Here is an 11,385-nt window from a genome sequence, read left to right on the forward strand (position 1 = left end):
CTTTGGGAAGAAAGGAAGGCACTATGGACTAAGTTTATGCATCTCGTTGACACCCCCTCTGTTCCCCCCCCCCCCAGTCAGCAGCTTCTTCCTGCTCTTGGTTGTCCCTGTAGCTGGCTATCACTCTTTAACTTGGGATCTCTGAAGCTCTCCTCTGCTTGTCCTTGGCTCCTAGCTCTTAGTATTTCAGTCTAATCCTTATCATCTCCATGATCTTCTGCTTCTTCCCACCCTCCTTGGCCCGGCAAGCAAGAAGGGGTCCCAGCCAACATGGATGATAGCCAATATTAAGCATCTGAGTAACATTCCTGCTCCCTTCTCAGTTGGCCCTTTTGGTTCTCCAGGCTTCTCTGTGAAAATTACTCTGAGGTCAAAAGCCCATTGAAAAATACTTGTGGGTCCACCAAGACTTCATGGTAATGATTCTAGGGGAGGCTTAATATCTTTTGAGATAAGGGTGATGTAGGTTTGCCTATAGGGGGATATGTCTGCAATAGGGAAAGTTTGGGAAGGTTGGGACCTTGCTGAGCTAAGAGACTTGTGGGAGCTTGCAGCTTATTCTGACTCTATTGACGGTAATCCATTGGTGATGATCCGAGGGACTGATTAGATATGTAAGTGACTCAGTGAAAAACCTGAGAGAAGAAAGACTTCCAAGGGCTCTAAACAGGAAATATGAGTTAGGGAAGCAGTTCCATACCTTACTCCATCCCCCACCCCCCATTTCTGCATTCCCACCCATCTCACAAGAAGTCTCCTGCCCTGATTTGTACTCAGTGTTTTTTGTTGGAGAGTCTGAAACTAAGAACTGAACTATGCTTGCTTGGGGCAGCTGAAAATGAGAGGGGTTAGCCTTCCAGTCATGGGAGGCCCTCTGTGAACCTCCATTTCCTTCAGTGCAAAAGGAGAGAGGTGGAGTTTCCAAGGTTCCTTCCAGTTCTGACATTCTACGATTCCAAGCCAGCAATTGATAAGGGAGATGTGCTCAGGGGCATGAGGCACTGAGGGGAGAATGGAATGCTGGCTCTCCATGTTATCTGTGAGTCTGAGTGCAAAAAGCCTTGGATCTCAGCTGGATCTTCTCCCTTTCCATAGTCCAAGCATCCTGCCTGGCTGCCCCAGGACATGGGATCTGTAATCAATTGTTCAAGACTAGATCAGATTCCCTAGGCTCTTCTCTCTGGGCTGTCTAGCATGGGTAACTAGAGAGGTGTGGGGTGGAAAAATCCCAACCCCACAATCCATTAGACCACCCAACTCCACCCAAAGCAGTGGTGAGTCACTCCTCCTCCTCCTCGGCACCCTAAATCCCAGGGGGACCAAGCAGTGAGTAATCTTCCCCCTTCACATTCACAAAAGAATCTAGGATTTTCATCTTCCAATTCCAAGAGTTCCCATAAACTCTACTTTCTGGTAGGAAATCTTTAGGTGGTCTGGTTCTCTCTCATCTGTCCTTCTGGCTTCATTCTACCCCTTTTCCCTCTCCCCCCATCTACAGAAATCAGGTGATCCCTTAGGTCCTATTGTTCCATTCTTCCCACCCATCCTCTTTGAGAAGCATCTGGCCTTAGGGAGGGGCAGTCAAACTCCCTCTTATCTCCTTTAACCCCTGGACCTCTCTAACTCCCTGGGATGGGCTAAAGGCCTAGAGGGTGGGACAGTTCTAGAGATCAGTGGGACTGCTCCAGGCAGTGGCTCTTGGGACTATGAAAGGGAGAGGTCATTTACTTATATTTCAGAGCTCTGGTGTCCCCAGACTCAGCAACACTATGTATCCAGCCGTGCTCTTTCTGCTCCTTGGTAACTACTGGCTTTGGTTTGGGGGGTTGGGGGGTGAGCAGGGGGTAGTAGTTATTACCATTAGAGATCATCTTCATTGGCAAATGACCCAGATCCCAAAGAACAGTCTTTGGGCATTAGGAAGGAACTAGGGTGCTCAGGTTCAGAATGCTTCTGCAAAAGCAGAAATGTGTAATAGCTACTAAGACCACCTAGTGCTCTCTTCTGCAGAAAAAGTCTTTGACCTTCAGTTTGAGGAGCAATTCATAAAGGTAGGTAATTTAGTGGGAAAGAGTAAATTTAACCATATTTGTATTTTTGTGTGTGTGTCTTCGCAGCCTTCTACTCCATCCCAGGAGAGACACACTATGCAGGTAAGATTTCTTTTCAGAAAGATGTAGTTTAAGGTGGAAGGTGAGTTCAAGGGGAGCCAAAATCCTGTTTTTGAAAAACAGCAATAGGAGCTGGAATGTGGTTCCCCCCACCCCCCAGCCTTCACTTCTATACCTTTCTCAGAATTCTGAGAACTAGGTAAAGAAAAGATGCCAAGGAGACAAACTCTAGCCTCTGGTTTGGGGGATTCATTGGAGTGTCTTTGCAACTGGCTGAATGGGGAGTTGTTGGGGGTGAAACGGGTACCGGTTCTTGAGTCTTGGACCACTCTCGTTTACAGAATGTGGTCAACCTCTTCACCGGGACCGCATTGTGGGGGGCTCTGACGCATCTCTTGGAAAGTGGCCTTGGCACGTAAGTGTCAGCAGAAAAGGGAAGCAGCTATGTGGCGGCACCCTCATCTCCAAGTCCTGGGTCCTCTCTGCAGCTCACTGTGTGATGTCCTCGCAGTAAGTATCAGATCTCTGCATTTCTGTCTTTGCCCGCACTTACTCCCAATTTATACCATCCTGGAGCATGGATCCACTCAGTCAAAATGCTCCCGAGTGGATCCATAACTTGGTCTGTATCGGTCTTTCCAGTTACGATTGATAATTAGCTTTTTAACTATAATATAAATATAATCAGTTTATTCAGGTTTAAGTTTCCCTAGAAATCACCTGAGAATATAATCCTATAATTCTAAACAGTTAAAATTATCAAAGTTTAAGACTGTGCTCCATATATTTGTTTTGTTAATCTTAAAAACTTTACTCGCAACTTTCCCCCTTGACACGGAATTAGTAGCAAATGCTCTCTTACAATGTATCACGTTTGACTTTTCTAATTCTTCTTTTCCCAGCTCTTTGTCTCTCATTCCACCACAGCAATTTACTGTTGCTGTGGGTTTGAACTCTCTACGGTCTTTAATGCAAGACCCAGATTTATCAGATGGCACGCTTCAGAGAGTGAAAGTGGCAGATATTCTGGTTCATGAGAATTACTCCAAACCTGTTCATGGAAATGACATCGCCCTATTGCATCTTGCTGAGCCCGTCAACTTCACAGACTATGTGCGGCCCATTTGTTTGCCCCGAGCCAATCACAGTTTCCCTCACGGAGCTTCCTGCTGGGCCACGGGATGGGGAGATGTACAAGAGAAAGGTGAGTCTCCAAGGGGATAGGAAAAGGTGTTTTTCACCTTCTTAGGTTCTGGGTATTTCTCTTGGTCCTTGGGTTTTTGCTGTAAAATTTAATTCCCTTTCCACAGTTCTACCCTATTTAGAATTGTTTAATTCCAACTACACTCTGTATTCTTATTTGGGATATAGTCAAATAAACTAGTTCCTGACAATTCTGGTATTTTAAGCAGGAAGTGTAGGGGAAATGCTGGAATCCTAGCAAGAATCGGGAACAACTTCAGCTACTACGTGGAAAAAGTGCTTAAACCCTGTAAGGTCTAGTGAGACCAGAGTTGCTGAGTTTAGTGACTCTGAACTTCAGTGGCTATAAACAGTGGATGATGACTTTGCTCTTCCCCACAGAACCCCAAGCGATCGAGTCGGGCTTGATACTCCAGCAAGTAGAACTAAAGATCATTGGACCTAAAGAATGTCAGTGTCTCTTCAACTACAAGGGTCCCTTCAATAAAACCCGGAAAGTGTTACCTATTATGCTATGTGCTGGCTACAAGGAAGGGAAAAGGGATACCTGCCAGGTAAAATGGGCACCAATCCTCTGCTTCATCCAGTTGTCATTATCCTATTAATAGTAGTTACTAAAACCTTTGCTCCTCCCCAGCTCAAAGGACTGGTACTACATCTATTGCGTCACCTAGTGGCCTCCAAATCTGATTTTCCAAATATACTGAAACTTCGGATTTTCAGATACGAAAAATATATTCCCCCTTGCATCCTTTCCTCCTCCCCAAATTATTTAAGCACATTCTGCTACTTCCCTACTGGGAATTTCAAGTGTTAACCACATAAAGGCTGCCCCTTACACCTTTCCACTTTTGATGTTCCCACCTCCTCACAGTTCATCCAGGCCAGTGGTGTGTGTAGATTCTTTGAGCACTTAAGTATTATCTAATTTCCACAGGGGGACTCAGGAGGTCCACTTGTCTGTGAGGAACAAGGCCAGTGGTTCCTGGCTGGAATCACCAGTTTTGGGCAAGGCTGTGGGAGGAGGAACCGGCCAGGGATCTTCACCAACGTGGTGGTCTTTGAAGACTGGATCCAGGAACGAGTGGAAGATGCCGTTTTTCCTGAGCAACCTCAGCCTATCCCAATGCCTTTGGTAAAAGAGTCTGACAATTGCACCATTGCCTTGCCAGGTAAATGAGATTGGAGTAGCCCGATTTCTGAGCTGGGCAATGGGAATTAAGCCTAAATGTTAACTTTCTTGACCAGAATGTGGCACTGCTCCCAGACCCGGTGACTGGCCCTGGAAAGCTGTAATAATTACTCCGACATCTATACCCTGCCATGGGGTGTTGGTAGCGGAGAAATGGGTTCTTGCGCCAGCCAGCTGCTTTCTGGGGTAAGTAATAAGAAAATAAACTTTCTGAGGAATTGTCTTCCAGAAGGAAGAATGGGGGGAGGGTGTATGGGTCATGAATAACTGAATGATGGACAGTTAATTCTTAGTACATTAGTCATAGGGTTCCTCCACTTAAATAACTTCTCTCCAACCTACAGCCTAAAAGAGGACATCAGGAGCTGGCACGTGATGCTTCCACCCAAAGCACAAAGGATATCCATCCTCAGCATACACTCAAATGTCAACTACACACGGGATTATGAGTATGACCTGGCCCTCTTGGAGCTAGCAGTACCGGTGTCTTTTACTGAGGATACAAGGGCCGTGTGCTTACCCCGTCTGAATCACCACTTTTTGCCTAGTAGCCAGTGCCATCTGATACAATGGGGCCGGGGAGGTGAGTCTGCAATTCCCCTCTGCGTATCCGGCTGAAAAAGCTAGGAAACACAGCAACTCTTCTGGCTTTCCACTTTGTTCTCTTTCCAGAGCCACCCATGGCTTCCAGGTCCCTGCTGGAAGCTGAAATGACCTCTAGCAGGTGGTGTTATTGCCTCCATGATCAGGAGCAGGAGTTGGTACCCAGATCCGGGGAGAATCCTAAAATCCTTTGTGCTGAGTACCATGAAGAGGAGAAAACCAGATGTTGGGTGATGGAGGGCTCTGATAACCTGCTTAGGGGAGCAGAGGGGCCCCACGGGGGCATCTGGGGCCCCGTCCATATTTCTAACAAACCTCTTCATTTCTCAGATAGGAAGCCGCTGGGGTCTCCTGTGCGAGGAATCGGGGTCCTGGTTTCTGGTGGGCATCTCGAAGCCTCCAGAAGATTGTCTTCGGCCTCGGGTCTTCTCCCCTCTACAACTTCGAAGTACCTGGATCAAGCATGTAGCCCTTACATCCTACATGGAGGATCAGCTCAACTGGGAGTGGACGACGCCATTGAACTTTGTACCGATCTGTCCCCCCCAAACCAAGTTTGGAGGTGAGAATTACTTAAAAGTCCAGCTCTGTGGACAGGAGGCAGCATAGGTTTGGGTAAGGGGGAGATCCAGAAACACTGGACTGAGGGGTGGTTAAGGGAGGCATTTGAGGAGGATTTCAAATGTTCAGTGGTGAGGTTCAGGGTTGTTGGGAGGTGGGGGGAGGAAGGAGCGGTGGGGCCATAGCAATGAATCCTTAAACTGGGACTAATGCCCGCCTGGGCATCTTCTTTTTCAAGCTTGTGGTATTGAGTCATACAAACATAGGGACCCATGGCCCTGGGTGGCAGAGGTGCACGGCGCCAGGGACGAAGTTTGCATGGCCTCTCTGGTGAGCCCCGGTTGGGTCCTAACAGACACTCACTGTGTGGCCAGGTAGGTTTCTTTGAGGGATGGAAGGGGGGAAAGTATAGACTAGCCCCTTTCTCTGTATAATTTTAAACAAATAAAATTGCCCTCTTCCTCCACAGGCAGGGCTCCGTAGCATCCCGTCTTCGGGTTAAACTGGGTAGAGCACATTCCGGTACCCTGGGCCAGGTGTCGAGGCCGGTCAGCAGCATCGAGTACACTGTGGGATCTCCCCTAGTCCTACTGCAGCTAGAGACCAGGGTAGAAATCTCAGCTTCTGCTCTGCCAGTCTGCCTCCATTCTGGGCCAATCTCAAAAGCAATAAGCTGTTGGGTGCTAAGCTGGAAAGACTCTGTAAACCGAGGTGAGTAAAGGGATTCTAGGGTCCTAAAATAGGGATTTTGGGGGGTATAGTCCTCTAAATATACCAGTGGGTTGTAGGGGAGGGATGGGGCTGATGCATTCATGTAAGACATTGTTCTTTTGTCTCTGATGGGTCTCCATTCTGTTCCCAAGTCCCTATGGCGGTAAAGGTCTCCATCTTGACCCTCCAAAAATGCCCCTGCCTCAACAAGCACACCCTGCCTCTGGGAACCATCTGCGTAGCCTATGGCAAGAAAACAATAAACAGATTTGAGGTATGAATGGTCTGGATGGTCAAGAGACAGGAGAGCTCTGGTGTCCAAGACCAGAAGGGCAAGGGGGAGGGAAGCTGGGATTGGGCTCAATTGTTGGTAAAATACCAAGTACTGTCCCCCTCCAATCTCCAGAGGTTCTGGAAGCTGAGCTTTTCTTATTCTTTCATGCAGGCTGACTCGGGCTCATCTCTCGTGTGCCAACAAACATTTGATTCCTTTGTCCTGATGGGCATTTCAATAAGGGGAAGCCCAGAACTGTTTGCCCCAGTGGGAGTCCAGCAGCCTTGGATCTCTCGGACTGTGAGGGATGCACCTTTTGTGCAATTCAGGCAGTGACTCCAGACCTTGTCCAGACCCCGTAGCAGAGCCTGAACTGCTCTTCCACTGCAATGGGGGGAGAGGATGAAGAAATGGCTGCCTCTGGAATGCACCCAAACCAGTTCCATGCTGGGAACCCCGAAAGCTTCAAGAAGGGTGACAATGGTGATGACAAAACTGGTGTCCATTCCAACTGCTGATAATTTGAGCCAAAGAATCCTGGGGTGGAATGAATGTCTCCAGCTCAACTTTTGTGATTGGCAATATTCCTAAGCCCAAGGGCTCATCTCCCTTAAAACCATGTTTTTAAAACTCTAGTTATTTTAACATTATATTTAAAAATTAGATTAAAGTGAATTATAGCGAATTTTCCTACTTTCACAAAGGCTTTGCCAAGAGTATTCTGATCATTTCTATCATGATAAAAAAGTTTCAGGTGTGGGCTCATGTAATGGGCTGAGGTTTGAGCTGATGCACTGAGGTCCCAAGTACATGAGGCTAGATGAATTCATACCTTATTAATATACATTTAAGAAGGTCCCCCCCCTGGCAAGTCCGATGTGTTATATAGGAAATGAAATTTTGGGGTGGGAGGGGAAGGAAGGAAGACAAGTGGGAGAGATTGGGGGTTCGAGACCCGGGTTGGTTTATGGTTGGGTCGAGCTAGCTTGACCAGGCACAAGATCGTGATCTTTTTCCACCTCCGATCCTTCACTGAGAATAAAGATGACGATTTTCCCCAACCTGAATTCCGTCCGTTGGATCTTAAAATACACGATCATTTGGCGCCCAACGGTGGGAACCAAGGACTGAAGAAGTTCCGGGACCAGGAATTGGGGTATTGTTAATAGACAAATAAGGAACTTATTTTTTAAAAACAAACCAGTAATCTTTTTTTTTTTTTCAAAACAAATGCTACAAAGACTCTCCATCCTCCCCCAACCCCCACCCAAGAGTGGTGCTATGGAAAGCATGATTAAGTGGACAGAACATTTATTTATAATGGGAACAGATAGCGAGATTTGGGGGTTATTAAACGCACTCCCTTGGATTAGAGGAGGAGATCCCTGAATAACTGTCCCGGGTTGGACAAGAATGTTCAACATTTCAGAGAATATGGTCCTACCATTTCCATGGAGGATTTTATTTATAAATGTATTTCAGTTAGCACAAGAAAAAACCCTTGGCCCTTCCCCACCCTCAAATTCAAATATTAAGGAGGAAGACAAGAAGAAAGACCATATCCCCCAGGGTGGGAGATTAAGGAAAGGGGTGGTGACCTTCCCCTGGGAGGGTCAGCCCCACCCCAGGAGCAATGATTGACCTCCTCCACCAACCCACCCTCGGGGATGGGGGAGGAGGGCATGGGGGGCAGTGAGGGGGACCAATCTTGAGAGGCTTCAAGAGGGCTTTTAATGGGCCAAAAAAGGGGGTGGACATCCGGGAGCTTCAACCATTTAGTTTCCTGTAATTTCAGTCAATGCCCCAGGTCAACAAAGCAAGATACGTCCTTTTAACGTAGAAATATTAAAGATCTTAAAAAAGGCTGCACCAATTAAATTAATAGCTTATGTTAAGATGTTGTTACAGAATTTGGCTTTGAAGTCTTGACTTGATGACTGGAAACTAAGCAAGGGTGCCAGAACCTGGACAAATTCATGGGTTTTGAAATAGTGAGCTCAGGAACAAGCCCAACAAAATTGCTTTATCGGATCACCTATGACCTACTAAGGTATAGGTCCATATGCAAGGTCACAGCACAGGTTAATTATTCTAGCAGCATATGAGCAAATTGTGCCCAAAGTACAAAGCGTGGGATTCGATTCAAAAAAAATGAAAAGGTGAGGCCTCTTAAATAATCAAGGGCCAGATGAGCCCTTTTTGACTTTTGGGGTTTGCAGACTGTACCAAGAACTAATGGGGAAAATCCAACAACAGATGTTTTTACAACTTGTAAGGAAAATGCTAATGAGGTGTGCAGAAGGATTAAATAGACTGCCCAAGGAGTTTTTAGAGAGTTCATAAGACGGGCCACAGTGGGCACAAATGCCTTTTATACCAGACAGATGAGATTCCCAAGATCCCAACATGGTAGACAGGGTCCCTTCCAGCAAGGGACCTAGAGAGAAGTCAATGCCAGTGTGGAAAGAGGGCATCTGAAAGCTCAATTTGGGGCCAGAGGAGAAAAGGGTGGGGAGAAAAGCCCAGTATCCCATGTCCAAATGCAACAGAGGCCCATTGGGCCTCAGAATGGACAGGTTCAGGGAAGGGAGAGGGGCCCAGCCCCAGGGCCCCAAAAACACTTGGGGGCAGATGGCAGCCAATGGTGCCCCAGAGGCCTTAGACGGCCAAACCCCAATATGACCAATCAGCCAGGAAGCCAAGATGGCAGAAAGGGATTAACAATCAATCAGCCAGGAAGAACCTGATGGAAGAAAGGGGATTACAATTAGGAGAATAGAGTTGATGCAGTGAGACAACTGAGATACCCCCCGGAGAGGTGAAACTGTTCCCCTCCAGCCTATGGATCCCTTTGCCCCAGTAGGCTTGGACCATTTACCTCCCTGAGAGCGTACAAAAAGTGTCCATCCACATACTGAGGGAAACTGGGGAATGTAGATAAATCCCAGTCACCAATAAGGAGACAATGTGACATCACCCAGGAGAAATAGTAGCATCAGTTTTACCATCAGAACCTAATAACACCCTGGTGATAGTCACCCAGATTCTGATTCCAGATCACAAAATCCAGCAATTTACTGGACAGCAGTTGTAACAACGAAGACCCATGCTCCAATCTATAAATGGCCCCTTGGGGATTTGAACGGGCAGATCGAGGTCATTAGAGGTGCCAGCTGGCCCAGCACCCAAAGATTAAAGCAGACACCCACTGCTTTGGGGAGGATCAAAGAGCGAAGTTGTGCTGCCCCAGAGATAACCTTGAAGGCAAAAACAGGGAGTTTTTATTTTATAGTTGAAAACCCATCAATCTGTGGGGAAGAGACGTTTAAGCTTAGGGGTTAAAATGAGTACTTGGTTTTTAAAGAGCTGCTGTTGAAGGCCAACACTTTCACCTGTTCCTATCCAATGGAAAACTGAACACCAGGTGGATAGAGCAGGGCCCATAAAGATAAAATTGGCCTTATTGATATAGTAAGGAAAGCTTGACGGACACTTAAACCTTCTAAGTCCTTTGAATTCCCCAGTGTTTGTTGGAAAAAGAAATCTGGAAAATGGAGGATGTTAACGGATTTAAGAAAAGGAATGAACAGATGGAAACAGGGAACTCTTCGCCTGGACTTCCATCTCCCACCAGTTGCCTAGAGAATGGCCTCTTTGGGTCATAGATATTAGATTGTTTTATTCTATCCCCTGGATAAGGAAGATAGGAAAAGATTTGTTTCAGTGCCCAATTAGCTGAGCCTTGTAAAGATAGAATGGAAGTTTTCCAAGGAATGAAAAAACAGCCCTACTATGTCAAATGTTGTTCCTTTTTATAAGAAAAACCATTCTAAAAGTTATTATTACATTACATGGATGACATTTTGGGATGGCACCTGAGGAACAAAGTTAGAGGCATGTCTACAAGAGACCACAGAACACTAAGGAATTACAAATTAAATAAAAAGAAAATTCAAAGACATGTCCTTTTCAATATTTAGGGTATAAGATACCCTAAGGTGCTTACATTAAAACCTTTAAAACAAAGAAAGCTAAACAATTGAATTTTTCAGAAAGATAGGGAGTTCCCAATGGGATGCGACCAGTGTTAGGTTTGACACCATCGTTACAACCGTTATATGAATTTTAAGGGGAAAGGTTTTAAATTCACCAGAGCCAAAAAAGAAGCTCAAGAGGCTTTAAAAGTTGAACTGGCTTTTATCCAATGTGGGTGAAAGGCACCAAAACCCTTGAGTATCATTTTTGCCAAAAGGCACCCCAACAGCCTTCATCAAGGACACTGTGATAGAGTGGGTGAACCTCCCCACAACCAAATCAAAGCCTTACACCCCACCCAGTGCTTGTTGGAATTTTATTGGCCATAAGCGAGCAGTACAATTATCTGGGACAAGACCCGATAAGATATAACCCTTTTTATACCAATACAAAAACGTGTTTGGGAGAATCCCAGAGTGGCAAATTTTTTAGCCATGGTCAAATTTTTACTGGGTCTAAAAGAAACAGACTATTACATAATTGGCAATGGACTTTTGAAGAAAAGTTTCTAAAGTTCCTCTTCAAGGACCAACAATCTTCACGGATGCATCCAAAATAAATTTGGCTGTGCTCATGATCTAACTATAAAGAGAGTAGTCAGGGAACCCTTTTCAGTCCACCAGCAGAATGAATTAAAAGCGATCATTCTAGCCTTTATTATCCAGGAGAATAAAATAAACTGATTGGCCTATTTA

The 11,385-nt window shown here is 45.9% G+C and overlaps 1 protein-coding gene across 1 annotated transcript; it reads left to right on the forward strand.

Moving 5' to 3' along the window:
• The first annotated feature begins 484 nt into the window (after nt 1-484).
• LOC100915232 (polyserase-2-like) lies at nt 485-6,991 on the forward strand. The gene is made up of 14 exons (XM_031942636.1): nt 485-575; nt 2,118-2,153; nt 2,453-2,621; nt 3,014-3,315; nt 3,696-3,868; nt 4,252-4,486; nt 4,563-4,692; nt 4,851-5,089; nt 5,179-5,339; nt 5,440-5,671; nt 5,909-6,044; nt 6,140-6,381; nt 6,534-6,655; nt 6,827-6,991. The coding sequence occupies exons 1-14, from the start codon at nt 485-487 to the stop codon at nt 6,989-6,991; spliced, it is 2,433 nt and encodes an 810-aa protein (XP_031798496.1).
• Nucleotides 6,992-11,385: the final 4,394 nt, after the last annotated feature.

This window comes from Sarcophilus harrisii, chromosome 6, assembly GCF_902635505.1.
Source record: "Sarcophilus harrisii chromosome 6, mSarHar1.11, whole genome shotgun sequence".
Lineage (NCBI taxonomy): Eukaryota > Metazoa > Chordata > Mammalia > Dasyuromorphia > Dasyuridae > Sarcophilus > Sarcophilus harrisii.